Here is a 23,139-nt window from a genome sequence, read left to right as displayed (position 1 = left end):
ATTTTGTGTTTTATAAGATGCTACTAAGAAAGTGAAGAAAAAAACATAATGTGGGGAAAGTATTTGAAATCATATAGTTGACAAAATCTAGAATTAAGACTTTAGAAAGAACTCTAAAGTGTTGGGAAAACAACATATTGGTTATACAAAGTCTATCCTGCCCAAGGCACCAAAGGTCCCAAATTCAATCCCCAGCACCACCATAAACCACCGCTGGGTAGTGCTCAGGAAGAAAGGAAAGAAGAAAGGAAGGAAGGAAGAAGGAAAAGAGAGAGAAAGAGAAAGAAAGAGGGAGCCAGGCAGTAGTTCAGGGGTTAAGTGCACATGGCAGAAAGCGCACTGACTGGCATAAGGATCCCAGTTTGAGCCCCCAGCTCCCCATCTGCAGGGGGGAGTCACTTCACAAGTAGTGAAGCAGGTCTGTAGGTGTCTTTCTCTGCCCCTCTCTGTCTTTCGCTCCTCCCTCAATTTCTCTCTGTCCTATCCAACAGCAACAATAGTAATAACAATAACAACAATGATAAACAACAAGGGCAACAAAAGGGGAAAAATAAAATAAAAAGAAAGAGAAAGAAAGAACTCTAAAAGTTTAACAATGAAAAGGCAAAAAAAAATAAAGATAAACATGTTGAAAAAATATTAGTCAAAGCAAGATACACACAAAGACTCATAAGCACATGCAAGGATGTTCAGTGTCATTGGCCATCTATTGGGAAATCAAAATCAAAATCCCAAAGAGACGCCTCTTCACTCCAATCAAGTGTGAAGATCAAAGACAGAAAGACAGAGAGCAAGGATGTGGAGAAATGGGAGCTCTCATTCTCTGCTGGAAACAGTGAACTAATAAATCCCATCAACAACAACAAAAAAGAAAGAAAGAAAGAAAGAAAGAAAAAGTCCAAAGGCCAGAAAGTTTAAAGTATACTTCTAAATAAATCATGGGTCAATAAAGAACCAGTAAAGAAAGCCAAGAAATAGTTTTAACCCATTGGAAATGAAAAAAAAATTCACACCCAATCTGTAGGTGTTGGAAAATCAGAACTCAGAGGGGTATTTATTGTCATGAGTGCATGCCAGGGAAGAAAAAAACCTGAAAACTGATTAAATAAACATCTTTCCAAAGATCAAGAAATAAATATTTATTCCAAAATAAATGCAAGAAAACTAGAAATAAATAAACAATAAAGGTAAAAAAAGAAATTTATGATAAAATAAGGCAAAGATTAAAAGAGTTCATCCAACATTGACAAAGATTTGTTTTCAAAAAAGACCATAAAATTGACAGACTGGGAATTCTGGAGGCAGGGCTATGGAGCAGCAGCAGCTGTGTTTCTCTCCTCTCCTCTCCCAGGTCAACTAGGAATACCAAAGGAGACCACCTCGGACCGCAAAAAGATAGGACTAGAACGACTTAAGGAACACACCAAATCACTGGTGAGTGCAAACACGTGTGGGTCATGGACAGAGAGGAGCCTAGGGAGAGATTAAGTGTCTGGTAACAGTTCGGCAGTTTACCAGTTGAGACACCATCTCCAGTCTGTTTCACCAACAAAAAGACAGCTGAAGGGAGGAGAGGACTCCCCTAAGGCTCACCAAGTGCAACTGTGAGTCTCCATTGCTACAGCCCTCAGAATCTGGGGGGGGGGGGGTGCAGAGAGGCCCTGTGCTGACACCAGGGGACAGAGAACTAGCCAGGAAACTCAGGAGAAGATCTATACCTCGGTGGAGCTGTGAGAGTCTCTTTGCATAACCACTAGATTATCTCTACCCCACCCTGCTTTATCTCTTGGTCAGGAGTCAGTGATTAAGCTAAGAAACCTATTTATAGTTTAAAAGTCCTCAGACTCCCATAGCCTACAGGGAAGAAAAAGAACAAAAGAGGCCTTTAACAGCCACTTTGCTCCAACTCAGGGATTAAAATACTATTGAAACAACTGTCAATTTCCACAACTGTGAATCCTTTAAGTACCCTTACTTAGACACAAGTCAATCTAGGCAATAATGATCAGTAATTTGAAAAGTACTGAGAAAGGGACTTCACAACATATTATATAGAATGGTTAAAACAACAAGAAGAAACATTGGAGAAATTGACCAGGACAACAGTCCAGATAAAAACCCCCCAAAGGTTGAAGCACAGAATAATGAGGTCAACATCCAAATGCTAGTTAAAGAAATAGTCACAGGCTGAAAGCTGAAATAGCTGAGCTAAGAACACAGCTAGTTGAACAAACTAAAACAGTATCAGAACAGGGTAACAAAATAGATGAACTCCAGAAAGTAGTAGAGGGGAGAGAGAATAGAATCAATGAGGCTGAATACAGAATTAGCAAGATTGAGGACGAATTAGAGACAACTAAAAAAGAAGTAAGAGATCTCAAAAAAAGATTAAGAAATGATGAAAACAACAACAGAGTCCTATGGGATGACTTCAAAAGAAACAATATACGCATTATTGGCTTAACAGAGGAAGAAAGAGAGGGAGGGGAAGAAAGAATTCTTCAGGACATAATTGCTGAAAATTTTTCTAGTCTAGACAACATCAAAGACGTAAAAGTTCAAGAAACTCAGAGGGTCCCAAAAAGAATTAACCCAGACTTAAAGACACCAAGACACATCATCTTTAGAATGGAAAGCAGTAAGAATAAAGAAAGGATCCTGAAGGCTGCAAGAGAAAAACAAAGTCACCTATAGAGGAAAACACATAAGATTAGTAGCTGACTTCTCCACACAAACACAACAGGCCAGAGGAGAATGGCAAGAAATCTACTGAGTGCTCAATGAGAAAGGCTTTCAACCAAGACTACTGTATCCTGCTAGACTGTCATTCAGACTAGATGGAGGCATAAAAACCTTCTCAGACAAGCAACAGTTGAAAGAATCAACTATCACCAAGCCTTCCCTGAAAGAAGTTCTGAAAAGTCTCCTATAAACAGTCAGATCACCATAAATATGCCATATATCAGAACACTCTAAAATTCTACAAGAATGGTGTTAAAATATATTTAATAGTTGATATCTATAAATGTAAATGGCCTGAATTCACTTATTAAAAGACACAGAGTCGGAAGATGGATCAGAAAACACAACCCAACAATATGCTGTCTACAAGACAAACACAGACTCAAAGTGAAGGGATGGAAAACCATCATACAAGCCAATGGCCCACAAAAAGGGCAGGAACAGCTATTCTCATATCTGACATAAGACTTTAAAATCAATAAAATTAAAAATGATAGGGATGGACACTACTTAATGCCCAGAGAATCAGTCAATTAAGAGGACTTAACAATTATTAACATTTATGCACCCAAGGAGAAGCCATCTAAATACATCAAACATCTACTGAAAGAGCTACAGTAATATATTAACAGCAACACAGTCATAGTAGGGGACTTCAACACCCCACTCTCTCAACTTGACAGATCATCCAGGCATAAAATCAATAAAGACATAAGGGAGCTAAACTATAACTATTGGACATTTTCAGAGTCATTCATCCCAAGAAACTGGAATACGCATTCTACTCAAGTCCACATGGGTCCTTCCCAAGGCCACAAAGACACATGTTAGACCACAAAGACAGCATCAGCAAATTCAAGAGCATTGAAATGATCCCAAGCATCTTCTCAGACCACAGTGGAATTAAACTAACACTTCACAATTAGCGAAAGATTAGTAATAAGGCACCAAAGTAAAAACCCTGTGGTGAGGGGGAGGGTAGACATGCGGCTTCCTGGGCCAGTGGGGTGAGTGGGTGGGATGGGACACAATCTTTTGGTGGTGGGAATGGTGTTTATGTACACACCTATTAAATTGTAGTCATATAAATCACTATTTAATTAATATGAGAGGGGGAAAAATTGATTGTCTAAGAAAGGGACTTTTCAAAGTTAACTCAATTACCAAATAATGTGATGATAAAGTAACTATCCATTGTCTTCTTGAACCCTAAGACAGCCGGAACCTCACATTTCCACTATAGAGCCTAAACTTCCCCCAGTCCTGGGACCCTAGGGTAGGGCCCACTTTCCTGTATGCTTCTCCCAATTCTTATCAAATAATATTGCATCCGCTGATCACAACCTATTCAACACAACGAGTGCCACCCCAGCATGCTTCACTTCAGACTGTATCCAGAGACTTCAGGTGTGGGACAACAACCCTTCAGCTTCTTCACTCGGGTGAGACCTTTCCTTTCATAGTTTTCTCTAACTACATCCCAGGTGGTTCACTTCCTAACAAAGTCCCAAAACCTAGATATAGACCAGGTTCCAGGAGATATAGCATATGTTCACACATATCCATAAACTATGGCAAATATATGCCTGAAAGCAGTAGTACACTAGAGTTTGTAGTGAGTACCCCCCAATATTTCATCTTCACTATTCCAACCTTTGGGTCCATGATTCTTCAACAATTTGTTTGGCTTTGTATGTTGACTCTCTTTTCAGCCACCAGGTTCCAGATGCCATCAGGATGCTGGCCAGGCTTCCCTGGACTGAAGACCCCACCAATGTGTCCTGGAGCTCTGCTTCCCCAGAGACACACCCTACTAGGGAAAGAGAGAGGCAGACTGGGAGTATGGACTGACAAGTCAATGCCCATGTTCAGCAGGGAAGCAATTACAGAAGCCAGACCTTCCACCTTCTGCAACCCACAACGACACTGGGTCCATGCTCCCAGAGGGATAGAGAATGGGAAAGCTATCAAGGGAGGGGATGGGATATGGAGATTGGGTGGTGGGAATTGTGTGGAGTTGTACACCCCCATCCTGTGATTTTGTTAATGTCTCCTTTCTTAAGTAAATTTAAAAAAAGAATTAAAAAAAAGATTAGTAATAGCCCCAAAATGTGGAAGCTCAACAGTATACTACTTAACAACTACTGGGTCAAAGAGGAAATAAAGAAAGAAATCAAAATGTTTTGAGAATTCAATGAAAATGAAGACACAAGCTATCAAAATATTTGGGACACAGCTAAGGCAGTACTGAGAGAAAAGTTCATAGCCATACAAGTACACGTTAGGAAACAAGAAAAAGCACAAATAAACAGCCTGATTGCACATCTTAAAGACCTAGAAGGATAAGAACAACAAAGGAACCCTAAAGCAACCAGAAGGACAGAAATCACTAAAGTTAGGGCAGAAATCAATAACATTGAAAATAAGAAAACCATACAAAACATCAAGGAAAGTAAATGTTGGTTCTTTGAAAGAATGAACAAAATCAACAAACCTTTATCCAGACTCACAAAACAAAAAAGGGAGAAGACCCAAATAAATTGAATGATAAATGAAAGAGGAGATATCACAACAGACACCACAGAAATTCAGCATATCATGTGAGACTTCTATGAACAACTCTGTGCCACCAAGCTAGAGAACCTGGAAGAAATGGACAATTTCCTAGATACCTACCAACTTCCAAAATTAAGTAAAGAGGAACTAGATAACATGAACAGGCCCATCACAGCTAATGAAATTGAAACAGTTATCAAAAACCTTCCCAAGATTAAAAGTCCTGGACCAGATAGTTTTACAAATGAGTTCTATAAAACCTTCAAAGAAGAACTAATACCTCTACTTTTAAAAGTCTTCCAGAAAATTGAAGACACTGGAATACTCCCTTCCAGCTTCTATGAAGCCAACATCACTTTGATACCAAAAGCAGACAGGGACACAACCAAAAAATGAAAACTACAGACCAATATCTCTGATAAACAGAGATGCTAAAATATTGAACAAAATTCTAGCCAACTGGATACAGCAAGTATATTAAAAAGACTGTTCATCATGACCAAGTGGGGTTTATCCCAGGGATATAAGGTTGGTTTAATATACGTAAATCAATCAATGTGATCCACCACATCAACAAAAGCAAGACCAAAAACCACATGGTCATATCAATAGATGCAGAGAAAGCCTTTGACAAAATACAACATCCTTTTATGATCAAAACACTACAAAAATGGGAATAGATGGAACATTCCTGAAGATAGTGGAGTCTATATATAGCAAACCTACAGCCAACATCATACTCAATGGTGAAAAACTGGAAGCATTTCCCCTCAGATCAGGTACTAGACAGGGCTGCCCACTATCACCATTGCTATTCAACATAGTGTTGGAAGTTCTTGCCATAGCAATCAGGCAGGAGCAAGGAATGAAAGGCATACAGATTGGAAGAGAAGAAGTTAAACTCTCCCTATTTGCAGATGACATGATAGTATACATAGAAAAAGCTAAAGAATCCAGCAAGAAGCTTTTGGAAATCATCAGGCAATACAGTAAAGTGTCCTACAAAATTAACATTCAAAAGTCAGTGGCATTCCTCTATGCAAATACTAAGAATTTGAAATCCAGAAATCAATTCCTTTTACTATAGCAACAAAACAATCAAATATCTAGGAATAAACCTAACCAAAGAAGGAAAAGACTTGTATACTGAAAATTATGATTCACTACTTAAGGAAACTGAAAAAGACACAAAGAAGTGGAAAGATATTCCACGTTCATGGGTTGGAAGAATTAACATCATCAAAATGAATACACTACCCAGAGCCATCTACATATTTAATGCTATCCCCATCAAGATCCCAACCACATTTTTAGGAGAATAGAGCAAATGCTACAAATGTTTATCTGGAACCAGAAAAGACCTAGAATTGCCAAAACAATCTTGAGAAGAAAGAACAGAATTGGAGGCATCACACTCCCAGATCTCAAATTGTATTATAGGGCCATAAAAAAAATTGAGAAACTATTGGATGAAACTTTTAAAAATCTCTTTATTGGGGATTAATGGTTTTATAGTGGACAGTAAAATATAGTAGTTTGTACATGTGTAACATTTCTCAATTTTCTGCATAATAATTCAACCCTCTTCTGGATGAAACTTTTTAAAAAAACTATTTATTTAAAATTTCTTTCTTGGGAGTCGGGCAGTTGCGCCCAATAACAACAGCAATAGTAACTACAACAATTTAAAAAAAAAAAACAAGGGCAACAAAAGCAAATAAATAAATGAATTTTTTTTTTTTTGCCTCCAGGGTTATTGCTGGGGGTCAGTGCCTGCCCCATGAACCCACTGCTCCTGGAGGCTTTTCCCCCCCTTTTGTTGCCTTTGTTGTAGTTATTGTTGTTATTGATGTCATTGTTGTTGGATAGGACAGAGAAATGTAGAGAGGAGGGGAAGACAGAGAAGGGGAGAGAAAGACAGATACCTGCAGACCTGCTTCACTGCCTGTGAATCTACTCCCCTGCAGATGGGGAGAGGAGGTGGGGCTGGAACCGGAATCCTTACCCCGGTCTTTGTGCTTCGCACCATGTGCACTTAACCTGCTGAGCTACTGCCTGACCCCTTAAAGTTTATTTCTAATTAGGAATCCAGGGTCATATGGGGTGAGGTTGGGGGAATGTTACATTAAGATTCAGAGGCGGGGCAGGGGTAGATAGCATAATGGTTATGCAAACAGACTCTCATGCCTGAGGCTCCAAAGTCCCAGGTTCAATCCCCTGCACCACCATAAGACAGAGCTGAACAGTGCTCTGGTAAAATAAATAAATAAGTAAATAAGTAAATAAGTAAATAAAAATAAAAGATTCAGAGGTGGAGTTGTGCTGTGGTAAATAAAACATGCTTTCTTACTAATGACAAAAAAAAAAAAAAAAAAAAAAGATTCAGTGGCAAAGGTCTGAGTCCAGAAAGTCAGTTGGTTTCTACTTATCAGGCTAAGGAAGAATTTCAACCAGACCTCCAGCTCTGTTCACAGCCTGCTAGATACATTCTGGTCCCAGACACACACACACACATCCTATTAGGAGTAGGAAGGAAATCCTTCCAGTTAAGTGCACATGTTACAGTGTGCAAGGACTGGGAGTTCAAGTCCCAGGCCCCCACCTGCAGGAGGGAAGCTTCATAAGCAATGAAGCAATGAAGTCTCTCTCTCTCTTTCTCATCCACCCCAAACTCCTTCTCTTCTCCTCTCTATCCTCCTTCCTTCACAATTTACCTCTTTTCTATCAAGAAAATGATAAATAATTAATTTTAAAAAGGAATAGGAAGAGGTGTATCACTACATATGCTCCCAACATTAAGGGGGGGGGAATGAAACTTTGAACAACTCTTGAGAATGTAAATAAAATAAACAATTTCCCAACAAGATATAATATACCAAATTTTGACTCAAGACAAAATAGAAACCTAGACAATTCTCTAACAATTAAGAACATTGAATCAATTGCAAAAGCTCTTTCCAGAAAGAGAATATCAAGTGTGGAGGGTTTCACTGGTAATTTCTATCCAGCATTCAAAGAAGAAACAATTTGAGAGTTTGATAATCTCTTCTAGCAAATAGAAAAACAGTGAATAAACCCTGTTCATTTTATGTAGCTATATCTGCCTCTAGGTTGATAATGGCAAGAGAGGTAAATTACAGGTTAATTTTACTCGTAAATATAAATGAAAAATCTTTAATACAGTGTTAGCCACAAAAGATCCATCTGTATATAGCAGAATACCAAAACCAAAATGGGCTAATCCCAGGAATAGAAGCTTGATTCAACATTAGAAAATCCACTCCTGGAGGCCGGGTGGTGGCGCACCTGGTTGAATGCACATGTTACAGTGCGGAAGGAACCAGGTTCAAGCCCCCAGTCCCCATCTGCAGGGGGAAAGCTTCACAAGTGGTGAAGCAGTGCAGTGTTGCAGGTGTCTCTCTGTCTCTCCCTTTCTATCACCCCTTTCCCTCTCGATTTCTGGCTGTCTCTATCCAATAAATCAATAAAGATAATTAAAAAAAAAAAAAAGAAAAATTCCACTCCTGTAGTTGAGCACATCAACTGATGAAAGGACACAAACTGCATACAGAAGACCACTTGATCAGGAAAATGGAATGCTTGTTTGCTGTTGGTAAACTAAAAAGATATAAAAGACTATGAGCTGTTATGCCAGCTCCCCCTGGCTTCTGCTTAACCATATTGCCTATATAGGGATAGATTTAATCCTATTCAAAGCTTTGGTCTATTTACATAAATCACTTTTACATTTAGATAAAGCACTCCCTCCAGGGCATTGGTGTTTCAGTGATAGGATTGTCGCCTGCTCCACCCCCTCCTTGTCACGCTCTGATTTTCACCAGTCACTTTTCTCTCCACCCTCTCTATGTCACATCCTGTTTCCACCCTACTTGGCAAGTATATATAAAGACAACATTGTGAGTTTTACAGTACTTGAGTTTAGCTTAGCTCGGCTTAGACTGTGCTGCGTCCTGCATGAATAAAGAGATACTGCCTACAGCTCAACCATGAGTCCCTGGTCGTGTTACCCACCCGGGCCTGTGAAGCCAGCCCGGCGAAAACAACCTAGCCCGGCGAAAACAACATAACCCGTCGAAAACAACGATGAGCAGAAAGGAGTTTCTATAATTTGATAGAGATTCTATCTACAAGAGTAAAAATATCGCAAATTGTTTCTTTAGAAAGCAGAAACGACTGTACCCAGCTTAGTCAAGTATTTGCTGCAGGTCTTATCCAGTGGTGTAGAGAGGCAAGAAGGAAAAGTAATACGGATAAGATTTGAAGAGGGGCCAAATGATGGTGCACACAGTTGAGTACACACATTACCAGCAGCAAGGTCCCAGGTTTCATGAGAAGTGAAGTAGGTCTGTAGGTATCTCTTTTTCTCCCACTCTTTCTCTCTCTCCTCCCCCCTCAATTTCTCTCTGTTCTATCAAATAAATTTTAAAAAATACTTAGAGATGGGAGTCAGGCTGTAGCTCAGCGGGTTAAGTGCAGGTGGCACAAAGCATAAGGACCGGCATAAGGATCCCGGTTCAAGCCCCCGGCTCCCCACCTGCAGGGGAGTCACTTCACAGGCGGTGAAGCAGGTCTGCAGGTGTCTGTCTTTCTCTCCCCCCTCTGTCTTCCCCTCCTCTCTCCATTTCTCTCTGTCCTATCCAACAACGATGACATCAATAACTACAACAATGAAACAACAAGGGCAACAAAAGGGAATAAATATAAAATAAAATTTAAAAAAATACTTAGAGATTTGAAGAAAAAAAAAGACAGTAATTTTTGAAGTGTGATGTGTATTGATTTGTATTACGTATACTGGATACCTCATCTGTATAACATCTACAACTGTTATTAAAAGTAACAAGTTGGGGCCGGGCGGTAGCACAGTGGGTTAAGCACAAGTGGCGCAAAGTGCAAGGACCGGTGGAAGGATCCCGGTTAGAGCCCCTGGATCCCCACTTGCAGGGGAGTCTTTTCACAGGCAGTGAAGCAGGTCTGCAGGTGTCTATCTTTCTCTCCCTCTCTCTGTCTTCCCCATCTCTCTCCATTTCTTCTGTCTATTCAACAACAACGACAACAATAATAGTAACAACACCAATAAACAAAAGGGAAAAATGGCCTCCAGGAGCAGTGGATTTGTAGTGCAGGCACCAAGTCCCAGCAATAACCCTGGAGGCAAAAAAAAGTAACAAGTAACGTGGTCCGGCTGGATAAGCGTGAACATAGTATGAAGCACAAGGACTGGCGCAAAGATTCCAGTTCTAGCCTCCGGCTCCCCACCTGCAGGCTGCAGGAGGGTCACTTCACAGGCGGTGAAGCAGGTCTGCAGGCGTCTATCTCTCCCCCTCTCTGTCTTCCCTCTTCTCTCAATTTCTCTCTGTCCTATCAAAAGAAAATGAATAAATAAATAAAATGGCCATAGGAGCTGTGGATTCATAGTGCAGGCACTGAGTCCCAGTGATAACCCTGGAGGTAAAAAAAAAAAAAAAAAAAAAAAAAAAAGATAGCCTGAGAGGTAGCACAACAGATAGAGAGCACTGAACTTGCAAGACCCGAGTTTTATTCCTGATACCACACATGCCAGAGAGAGATGACCTCTCGCCCCCCCCCACCTTAATAAGCAAAGTAAACTGTATTCTGGGAGATGGTGCTGTGAATGAAGTATTGGACTCTCAAGCATGAAGTTCTGAGTTCAATTCTTGGCTTTGGAAGTGTCAGGGCTGCTCTGGTTCCACCACTACCCCATTAACTAATAAATATAGCAAATAAAATTAAAATAAATCTTTAAAAAACAAGAAAATGGGGAGTCGGGCTGTAGCGCAGCGGGTTAAGCACAGGTGGCGCAAAGCACAAGGACCGGCATAAGGATCCCGGTTCGAACCCCGGCTCCCCACCTGCAGGGGAGTCGCTTCACAGGCGGTGAAGCAGGTCTGCAGGTGTCTATCTTTCTCTCCTCCTCTCTATATTCCCCTCCTATCTCCATTTCTTTCTGTCATATCCAACAATGACAACAACAATAATAACTACAACAATAAAAAAAAAGGGCAACAAAAGGGAATAAAATAAATATTTAAAAAAACAAGAAAATGTAGTATTTTTTATTACATACAAAATCATTAGCCAATTGAATGTCTTAGTGAGACTAATGGGGAGTATATTTACTCTTGCAGAGAGCTCTTCTGAATGCTGTGAGATTATCTGTGGAAATGATCCGGTGTGAGAGAGCTCCCTGTCGCTGGAAGGGTTCACACAGGGTTAGGATGGGCTGCATCTTGGGTGCTAGAGAGAGAGTGGCCTCAGAGAGAGCCCAGGCTGGGTCTGGGTCTCAGCTCTTCTTACGCTGTCAGTCCTGGGAGGTGGCCTCTCCTTTTCCTCTCAGTTCTTCTCAAAGTCAACTTAATCCCTCTGTAAAGTCTGGCAAATTGAACCAGAGTTTATGAGTCCGGGGAATGTTTGTAACAATCTCTAATCTTATCTCTGTCTACTCCCCTCTCCTAGGCTAAGTTTTCAAAGAAAGCCACAACGGCTCTTTCTTTTCCCATTTCCCCTGAACCAGACCCACCAGACTTATCTTCTAGTTCAAATTCTCTGGCAGACGCTCTATCTCAGGGGACCTGGCCTATATCTAGGTTTTGGCTCTCTTTTCAGCCACCAGGTTCCAGATGCCAGTAAGATGCCAACCAGACTTCTGTGGACAGACGACCCCACCAGTGTGTCCTGGAGCTCCGCTTCCCCAGAGACCCACCCTACTAGGGAAAGAGAGAGGCAGACTGGGAGTATGGATCAACCTGTCAACGCCCATGTTCAGCAGGGAAGCAATTACAGAAGCCAGACCTTCCACCTTCTGCAATCCACAATGACCTTGGGTCCATACTCCCAGAGGGATAAAGAATAGGAAAGCTATCAGGGGAGGGGATGGGATATAGAGATCTGGTGGTGGGAACTGTGTGGAGTTGTACCCCTCCTATCCTATGGTTTTGTTAATGTCTCCTTTTTAAAATAAATAAATAAATACATAAAAAAGAAAAATTAAAAAAAAATTCTCTGGCAGAGTACAGAGTCCCATCCAGCCCCACCCCCAAGTATAAGAAGTATGGTATTGGAGCTTTTTATAATACAAACTTGAAAATGGTCACTTGGTTCCAAGCCTTCAAGGCTCCTTAAAGTCGTTTTCAAGACCACACACACATACACACACACACACACACACATACACACACACACACACACACACACACACACACTTTTTTTTTTTTTTTTTTTCAGATAGAGACAGGGAAAGAAGGGGAAAGACATCAGAGCAGTGAAGCTTTCTCCAGTGCAGTGGGGGCTGGGATTATCCCTGGTTTGAGCATATGATGCTTACCAACATCCCTTCAGAGAGAGACAGGTCTTTCCTTGCAAACGCCACCCCACTTAGCATGGACTCCATGCCCAGCACTGTGCTCAGGAGTTTATGTGTTTAACTTCCCCCCAACCCTCCCTCCCCCCCCCCCCCCCCCGCCCAGTGCCTCAGTCCCCATGACATGGAGCCTGTTATGATTACCCTAGGCCACACAACAAGAGAGGGTTTGAGGCTAGAACCTTTTCAGTTCAGAACACCAAGCTGAAACACCATGCTACTTGCTGGCTTGGTTCTTGTAGTTCTCTCTGGAGCACAGGGGGGTTGGTGGGAGGGTGGGGGAGGCGCTGGTCTCTTAAGCAGTTTCCCAAATCAGCAGAACACCAGATCCACAGCCCTCAGCACAAAGTGGGTGAGGGAGGAAGCAGTGTGTAGTAGCAAACAGACTTTGCAGAGACAAGTTTGCACTCTCCGGCTGTGTGAGCTCGGTCTTCATTCCTGCAAAATGGAGTCTAGACGCCCCTGCCTTTTCAGGGCTGCTGTGAGGATTAAGCCAGACACTGCAGAGAAGGCTCATCCCACAAGAGCTGCTCAGTACACAGAGGCTGGAGCTCTCAAACAGCCCTCTGGACTCTTGACACTACAGGCTGCAGGCTACTGCAGTCCAGGAATTGGCACAGCCCTGAGCCCTGCTGTGGCCATGGACCATGGAACTTGGACTTGCAGCTGGTGCCTCCTAGGCTGACACAGGGAGACAAGGCTGTTAATAAACCTGTCAGTTTCCAGAACACCGTCCCTTCAGGCCCCAGCTCTGACAGGCACCACAGGAGGGCTGGGGCCCAACTGGTAGTAGGGCCTTAGAGCTGCTCCATTACTCTGGAATCAACTGTCCCTCAAGCTGGAGGCTCTGACCTTGCTGCCTACCTGCAGGCCTGTAACCCTTCCCTTGCCAGGCCCAGGGGAAGCCTGGCACACAGCTACAATTTATACAGTAAGGGAGAACTTTCTGTGCAGATTACTCATTGCTGCTGAATCAGAGTCCCCCCCCCCCCCCCCCCCCCCCCGCCAAACACCACCACCAACAAAAATCTTGCAGTGGCTGTGGATCAGAACTCTGCAAGAGGGCTGGGGAGACAGTATAATTGCCCTGCAAAAAAAGACTTTTATGCCTGAGGCTCCTAGGTCCCAAGTTCAATCCTCAGCACTGCAATAAGCAAAAGATGAGAAATGCTCTGGTCTTTCTGTGTTTCACTGTAAATAAAATAAAACAAAACTGTAAGGCGACTAGCTAGGTGGTTCTGACTCAAGATTGTCCAAGAGAAGGCAATACCGGCTTGGCAGAGGAAGGAGCAGATTCTAGGTTCACTCTTGTAGCCATGGGGCCAGGGGAGACAGTCCAAGTCAGCTTTGTAGAAGCCCCCATATGACTGCCTCCCAACAAGGCCACTGACTTCCCCAGCAATACCCCCTGAAGGCAGAGCGAGAGTAGACACTGAGATAAAGGACACAGTGCCCTTCTAAGACACCCTCTCTCCTGTTGCTTTGGACATATTCTATTTCCTAGCTACGAGTCACTGGATCCAGCCCAACCCCAGAAGGGACTGACACAAGACTGAGGGAAGTGGGGGTTGGGGGCCACAATAGAGTGTTAGAAGATATTAGGGCCCATCTGAGAAGCTGCCAGCCTTGAGGGTTGCTGGTGGGATACATCCCCAGTGAGATCAGCTCACCCTCAGTTCACTTCAGAGCCTTTAATGAACTGGTATTGCTCAAGGAGGCTGGACTACACATCTGTTAAATAAGCAAAGCTCTGAGCTGGCTCTGATATGTGAGCCTGGGATGGAACACAGCCGGCTTCAGCCTTTCTTCTCAGAAAGTCCTGGAACAGAGTTGTGTCCTCTTCAGGTCACAGCTGTTTGAAAAGGTACTGAAATGGAAATACTGGCCAGTTGCAGGAGGAAAATGTCAAGGACCTCAAATCAAGACTTCCCAAGAAGAGGGTGCATGATCGGAAGTGGTTTGTCTACAGTAAAGGCAGGGGAGTTAGTCATGCTACGTGGCTGTAGAAGGGCATAAAAGTGGGTTTCACTTTAAGGATAAAACTGGGGGCAGGACGTGAGGATTTCAATAGAGGAAGCCTCATCTTATAACAGGAAGACATTGTTCCCAGTGGCTGGCTGGCCCTTCTGGTCTGGGGTGCCTATAGGGTACTTCTCAGTTGGACAAGATGAAATCCACAAGGTCCCTCCCAGATCTAACAGGCCTGGAATCTAATATTCCTGCTGACATTGAGATCTGATGGCTGATAAGTATGATGGGAAGAAAGTCACTGTTATTTTAAATTTCCCATGTCTGACTCTTGCCAAGAACTCCCTATCAAGAGTGCCCAGATTCCCCTCAGTCACCTCCGATGAAGTCTTCACTGGTCTGACATTGCTGTAAAATGCCACTTCGCCCTCTCCATATCACCTTCTTATGGATTATGGAACATGGGTGGCAATGACAGCTCCTGGCCACAGAACAGTTTGTCTGAGTTGTCCTTGTTCTAGAACCCAAATACGGAGCTCCTCCCCCTCTCTTAGCTTTGGTGGTGGTGGCTGTCTCAGAAACTCAACCACTAAGACCTGGCTTCTCGTCTGCCTGGGATGCAGTGGCATCTGGACTCTATTTTGATGGCCTTAGAAGTCTATGAAGTTATTTCATAAGAGTCTTTCTTAACTGCCTCCGCCAAAAACAAGAACAGAGACTGGTCACAAGGTGAAGAAAGTTTATAAGGTGCTGGAGTTGCATTCAAGCATGGCCACTGTGTACACAGAGCCCAATAAGCCTAAGTTCATATGGAGTCCTCCCCGCCCCGCCCCCCCACTACTACCATTGACTTGACGAGCCTTGAAGCAGGCCAGTCATGAACAGCCCATCTCTGGAGGTATCAGACAAAACCCATGGGGTTATTACTATCTGGGTGGGGAGGTTCATTGCTGGGTGACATTCTCAAACCCAGTCCAAAAGGCTCTACAGACTCAAATGCCTTCCAGGCCTGGAAGGCTCAGTGCCCTCAGGAGACAACTCCATCAGCTGTGGAGAAGCGAGCATGACAACCGCTGGGCAGTTCAGCCAAGTGTCAAGATGCCAGGGGCAGGACAAGCATTGCCAGTGTCTGATTCTCTGAGAGCAGAGGAAATATGTATTTGTATGTAAAATTATTCTCTATTTTTAAAGGTTAACAGCTAATATGAATACCACCTGGGATTTTTTTTTTTTTTAATACCAGTATGTTTTTACATACTGGTTTGATTGTACTGTCAGTTTGTTTTGTAATACTGGCTAGTTAGTTCATCAGCTAGTTTGGGAATTCTAACTGGTTCACCACTTTTGCAAGTAGAGAGCAACAGTATGCAAGGAGACCAGTCTGGGGAGGAATCTGGTAGCCTCAGATAAGAACCTACAGGTGCCTTAAGTTCATCCAGCCTGAGGGCCAGGTGGTGGCACACCAGGTTGAGAGTATACATGACAATGCACAAGGAACCAGGTTCAAATCCCAGGTCCCCACCCGCAGGGGGAAGTTTCATGAACAGTTGAAAACAATGTTGAAAGTGTCTCTCTCCTTCTTCCCTCCCAATTTCTCTGTCTCTATCCAAAAAAGGAAACTGAGAGGGGAAGAGAAGAAAAAGAAAAAGAAAGAAAAGGAAGGCAGGGAGGAAGGAAGCTACCAAGAGTAGTAGTTTCTTCATGGAAGCACTGAGGCCTAGCAATAACCCTGGTGGGGAAAAAAAGTTGAATTATGCAGAAAAACTGAAGGCACCAAATGTTCTAGGTTCAATCCCCAGCACCATCTGAAGCCAGAGTTTATCAGTGCTCTGATTAAAAAAGTTATTGTGTAGGCACCTAGTCCTAGTGATAACTGAGGGGAAAAATTACATACATACATTATATATAGGGCTAGGGAGACAGTATAATGGTTTTACAAGACTTTCATGCCTGAGATTCCAAGGTCCCGGGTCCCAGCACCACTATAAGCTAGAGCTGAGTAGTGCTCTGGTCTTTCATTAAAATAAAATTTAAAAAATTATATATTTCTATATTTAGCAGGCACTAAATCCTTTTTCCCCAGACATGGCACTAAGCATTTCAAGTTATTAATAGTTATGCTTCTACTGACTTTCGAACTAGGAATTCAGATAGTTAACTGGTATTTGAAAATCCAGGGGACTGGGTCAGCGGTAGAGTACATACCTCACAGCTACAGTCCTGGGCTCAAAGCCTGCCATACACGAGTAATCTAGAAGTGTACTCCTCAGATAGTGAGTTTATCAATAAGGGTCTTAGTAAGAAATATTCCCAAAGCCTAGTCACAAAAGTTTAGATATGGAAAGAAAGGACTTGAGTAGACAGTCAACCTCTCATTTCCTTTAAGTGAAGGTCCAGAAAGGCTGAGATGCCCAAGGTGATCAGTGAGAGATCAGAGGATGTGGGTTATTACTTGCTGTGGCTGTCTCTTCTTCATAAAAATATTAAGATACATTTTGATTCATACAGCTAACTTTAATATTTATCAAGCCAGTGGTAGCAATGAATTTTTCATGCAAAATAACTATTTCAGAGTCTGAAAAATTGAACAAAGTGGGCTTTCAACACTACATAAAGCTGTATCAATCCCAATCTACCGTACAGGAGAGTAATAGATTCTTAATTGAATCAGTGCCTCAAATGGAAGAATGATTTTTAAATGGAAAAAGTCCCAGGGAGGTGGCAATGAGAAATGAGTTTAGCCAGATGAATGAGCCTACGAGAACATAAGATAGCAACCCAGGCTGTTTCATAGCTTTTTTCTTAAAGATATCAAATAAACCAACTGTGGGCTGTCAAGCCTAGACAGCAAATGATTTTTTACTTTGGTATTCCTACACTGTCTCCTGTGATCTTTTGAGTCCATGACCTTCAAGGTTTTATATATATATATGAAAATAAGAGCAAATCGCACAATGCTAATACTATTAATTCAATGAAGAACTTGACATTCAGTGTTCTTAGACCTCAGTTCTGCATTCTTCTCATGCAGTGCAGCTATAAGCTTTTAGGGCTGGCAGGGAGCCTAGAAATAATTTAGCCCATTACCACATTTCAGAGATAAGAAAACTGAGGACTAGAGAGGGAAGTGTCTTGCTCAGAAAGGTCACACAGAGTTAATGGCTTTAATCACAAAAGTTAAGCATTTTGACAGATTCATGAACTCTTGGGTAGCTTCATCTTCAGCTCTGAGGACCTCAGAGCCACATTTTGTAGCTGGAAGTGTTAATTAAACCAGAGGAGTTATGGACATACTATTTATAGGTAGGAGTGAAGGCATTTACTCGGCCATGAAATCTGGGGACAAAAGGAGATCTTGTCTCTTGAGATTCACATATTACATTCAATCTTTTTATCTTAAGACAGAATTTAGGTAATGAATAATCTCAACTTTTGTATTTCTGGACTGTGAGTTGTATTCAGTCTTGCGAGGTCACAGGTACTGAAGCATCAGGAGGTAAACGGGGAACTCTACTTTGAACAAGTGCTGCCCTTGCCCAGTGGATAGGTTAAAACTATCCTGCCAGGGAGTCAGGCGGTAGTGCAGCGGGTTAAGCACACATGGCATGAAGCTCAAGGACTAGCCTAAGGATCCAGTTCTAGCCCCTGGCTCCCTGCCTGCAGGGGAGTCGTGTCACAGGTAGTGAAGTAGGTCTGCAGATGTCTATCTTTCTCTCTCCCCTCTGCCCTAGCTAACAACATCATCAATTAACAACAATAATAATAACCACAACAACGATAAAAAAAAAAAAAAAAGGGGCAACAAAAGGGAAAAAACAGCGTCCAGGAGCAGTGGATTTGTAGTGCAGGCACCAAGCCCCAGCGATAACCCTGAGGCAAAACAAACAAAAAACCCAACAACTATCCTGCCAAGCCTATCAACTGCTTCAAAAGGATATATTTCAAAATATTTTTTCTATTATTATTAATTTCTTCTTAGAAGACATATCACTTGGATTTTGCAATTATCTTGAAGTTTTCTTTTTACTGTTCATAGTGGCTTTGACTGTCAAGCCGAAATCCAGTGGATCTTAGGAAGTCTAGTGTGAACAAAAACACTGAAATCAAAGCCTTTCCAAGTTTTAATCTGCTGAAGACTATCTGGTATTGGGGAAAGAGCTGTTTAACTTTTCTCCATCAGTTCCCACTTTATTTAATATATATATATATATATATATATATATATATATCTTTATTGGAGAGGGATTAATGATTTGCAATTGACAGTAAAATACAGTAGTTTGTAGATGTGTAACAATTCTCAGTTTTCCACAGAACAATCTAACCCCCAACGCAGGTTTTTCTCTGCCAACATGTTCCAGGCCCTGGACACTCCCCCCACATCCCTGTGTGTTTTACTTTGGTGCAATATATAGTTCACATTTCTACACAATGGGACTTAAGAACTATGGAAGTACCTGTACTTCTCCTGGGTACTGTGTGTACTGGCAAACTAAAGCTAATTGAGTTTTAGAAAGAACCAGAAAATACTATGCAAGTACTGAGTATCTAACATCCCTAGGGGACAAGATTCTGTGCAGACAGCACAACCTCTATTGGTAATTACTAATTACCCACTGCTGGCAAAGAGAGCACTGGGCTTCCATAATAGGAAAGGGAGAATAAGCATCACACAATGTCGTTCAACAACACCATCTTTATTCAAAAATATATATATCTATGAGACATTTCAGAATATACTGCTGCCACCAATGACAGCCTATACTTCTAAATAAAGTCCTAAATTAATATACAAATTTAAGCTTTAAAAATATTCTTTAAGAAAAAAAAAGAAAGGAAGGAAGAAAGAGAAAGAAAAGAAGATTGGAGATTTTCTGAGGAATATGACCTAAAGGAAAGGTCCTTAGAGGCCTAAGAGAAACATGAAACAAAAACCACCCATCCCACCCCACCCAATCACCTCAGACATACAAGGAGTAAGGTTCATTTAAATTAAGTGAGTGAAGTAAAGCACACTTGAGGAGGGTGTGGGAATAATTAAAATTTAAGACCAAAAGCATTTCATTAAGAACTAAAAAACAAAACTAACTTCCTCACAGGAAGTCCACTAGTAACAGGTTGTCAAGAGGCCAACAGTCATTAACGTAATTGCTACAGATTCACTTCTTGTTCTTGCTGTAATAATTGTGAGCCAATTGTTGGTCATACTCAATCAGATAAAAACAGAGCGGACAAAATCCATCATACTGTTACGTTTTCATCTAGCTGATCAGAACTACTGCATTTACTAGACCCTTTTGGCTGGCTTGTGGCTAGCAAAATTCCGCCTCCTTGGTGACAGCAGAGTATGTCCCAGTTGGGTCTGCTCAGAAACTGCTCCCATGTAAGACTTAAAGCCCCCACACTACATGGGGAGCATGTGTGTAGAAACCGTGAAGACTGAAATTTATGGCAGCAATTTTTAGTCAAGTCAACTACTGCCCTATGGCCTCTAGGAGAAAAATACTTTACAGACTCATTAGCCTAATGACAGGACAACAGGCAGTGCCAATGAGCACACAACACACTCCATATTCAAACCTGAAAAATAGCCTAATTGCTACTAGGTTCTTCTACAGATTAAGTTTAACATCTGCGGTGACCTTTCATTGTTCTCACTTCACGGCAGGCAAGGAGCTTTTCTAAAGGGAAGGTGATTACATTTTTTTAAAACACAGGTTATGTTTGGACATGTTTGACATGTAAAATTACATGAAATTGGCTTTTTGGTAATCCTGAAAATAACAACTCTGAATAAAGAAGACTCTGAAGCCCTCTTGCTGAATTCCTTCTTATAGCTTTTGGATTTCAGTCATTAGGCTCTATTTCCTATTACACTCTTGGGGCAAACTGTTTTCTGCCCCTTCCAATGCAAAAAATAAGCTGGCCAAATGAGAATGATTTACAGTTAGCGAGTCAAACCTTTACTAAAAAGCAAGGTAAAAATTTTCAGTAACTATATTGTAATAGTCATGATGTCAGCTGGCATGATAATGGAATTAAAACCCCAAGTTAACACCCCTGGCTTTGCTCCTTCCCCTGCCCAAGATGAGCCATTCAGAAACATCCAGTGCAAAGCACTCCTCACGTGGGCACAAGGACATGCACAGTGGCATCAACTGAAAGACAAACATGCACAGTGTTCTATCTGCAAGGGAGACATTCAAGTTTAGTCACCAAAATGTGGACATAAGCCACACAGTGAATTAATGTTATTGTGCCCAACTCGCCACACAAAGCACAGACTGCCATTAGCTTTGGGGGGCCATCAGTGCCATTTCTAACAAAGCCTTCAAAACCACCTGGGGCCAGAAGATCTTGTTTTAAGGAGCATGCTCAATCACAGGGATGGGACCCCTGATAAGTGCATCCTGGGAAGGCTGTCTGTAGGAACCAAAACCAAATCACTTACTTGTCTTTTTAAACTCAGGTTTGTGATTCCTGTTACTCTGCCTCTGAACTGTGACTTTATGTCCCAGATCACTTTCGAGTCTTACTGCTAGATTCTCTTATCTGCTTACATAACAAATGCACCTAACCTTCGACTACAAATTGCTCTGAGTAATGGTGAAAGAGGATCAAGGATTTGGCAAATTCTTCACGACAAAGCTGCTTGACAGTTGTGCCTCCAGACTTCTGGGTGGATGAGAGCTGGAAAAACTGATGACTCCAGAGCAGGTCCCTTAGTGGAAGCCTGTAGTGAACCTCAATGAACTCAGCTCAGAAAGGAGAATCTGTTTTCATGACAAAATGCCATGAGGGACAAGATTCTTATGAAAGCTTCCAGAAGTACACATGATTCTCATAAGTTTTTTGGGTGTAGAGATAGAACTAAAAGAATGGAAACCAATAGGGGCATGAAAACATAAGGTGGGAGACATCCACATTCTTTCCAAACATGAATCTAAACTGGATTCTACTCGCCACTGTTAGGAATTTATGCTCAACAGGAGAGGCTGGAGAGGAGAATCAGTCTGTGGTTCTTTCTTGAGGCTGGGGGTACAAGCTTATTTCCAGCCATGACTTGCCCTCTTCTTTCTGCTGGTACAGACGGGAATCTGGAACACCGCTCCTCCCTAGTCAGTTGAAAACAGGTCACCAGCAGAGGGCAGGGGGGCCAAGCCACCTGTGACATTGGGCAGCAATGAGAGGTCTGGCAAGCTCTGGATATGGGACTTCAGCTCTTTGCGGACCTGCGTTACCCGAGCAAGTTTCTGCTTATATTCCTAAGGAGACAAAAAGATAAAGCAGTTAAGTCTGTCTGTGCTGATGGTCACACTTGTGTTGTCAATATATATACTCTCAACCCTCATATTACCTACTACTTCCTCCCACTAAATCACCCTCCTTCGGTAGCTTAAACTACAACACAGGGATTTTCAAACTCAAAAAGTGAAATTTTCTGTCACTAGGGTTATTTCTTCTAATGCAACACAAGGAAACACGAAGCACCTACATAGTCTCATGACATTGGCAGGGAGCAGATCTGGAAATGATTAAGTGGAAAGAGGAGGATCTCCCCCCTCACCCCATCCCCTGTGCTCTGGGGATACATCTGCTAAGATTGGTACCACTACCCCCTCACCCCAGGGGCAGTGGGCAGAAGTGCCATGGATTGGTGTGGTTGAGTTCAGATTGCTCCAGTATAACCTAGGATCAGGCATCAAAGTTACAGAGTTGAGGACTTTGCAAATAACTTATAATTTAGCTCATGGAACTCTCATTTTGCCAAGGGATAATTCTCATTCTTTTATTGTTTTATATCCTTTGTTTGCTTCCTTGTCAACCCTTCTCTTGACCTTCTTCTCTTTCAGTATAAACACACATTACTCCTTTGAATTCTTGTTTTTCTTTTGTTAGCTTTTGTGTTAACCATTGTTAGTTCTTCCTGCTCACCTTATTCACATTATGAATGGAATGCGACTACTCTACCACTGTTTCCTGATTTACCTTAATGAGACAAGTGAATACTGTGAAAAATTTTCACTTTTAATAAATTTAATTTCATGGGCAAGGGAAGACAGCATAGTGACTATGCAAAATGACTCTCATGCCTGGGGCTCTGAGGTCCCAGGTTCAATTCCCCACACCACCATAAGCCAGAGCTGAGCAGTGATCTGGTGGTAATAATAATAATAATAATATGATGTGATTTCACAAAGAGTTTTGTTTCATGCTTTCCTCTTCTCCAAAGTGTATGTTTTTGTCACATCTAGTACCTTATCATTTCTGTCTCAATGTCTATTCCAATTTCTCACCAAGTGACTTTCTTTCTCTCTTTCCTTTTTTTCAGGCTGCACTGGGGGAATGAGTACAGAACCTCTTCCATATGAGGTTCTGCTGAGCAGCCTCCATGGACAACTCATTCTTTTTTACTTTTGTAAAGGGGGACGGGGAGGAAAGAGAGACAGACAGGAGGGTAAGAGAAGAGG

At 42.0% G+C, this 23,139-nt stretch overlaps 1 protein-coding gene across 1 annotated transcript in view; it reads right to left on the bottom strand.

The window, feature by feature from the left end:
* Positions 1-19,346: 19,346 nt before the first annotated feature.
* RPRD1B (regulation of nuclear pre-mRNA domain containing 1B) overlaps positions 19,347-23,139 on the bottom strand; it is a 70,300-nt gene continuing 66,507 nt past the window's right edge. The window contains exon 7 of the mRNA XM_060189836.1: positions 19,347-21,933. Coding sequence (XP_060045819.1) covers positions 21,784-21,933 — 150 coding nt within the window. The 3' untranslated portion in view covers positions 19,347-21,783. The remainder of the gene's footprint in view (positions 21,934-23,139) is intronic.

This window comes from Erinaceus europaeus, chromosome 1 (assembly GCF_950295315.1).
Source record: "Erinaceus europaeus chromosome 1, mEriEur2.1, whole genome shotgun sequence".
NCBI lineage: Eukaryota > Metazoa > Chordata > Mammalia > Eulipotyphla > Erinaceidae > Erinaceus > Erinaceus europaeus.
This window is presented reverse-complemented; position numbering and strand designations above follow the sequence as displayed.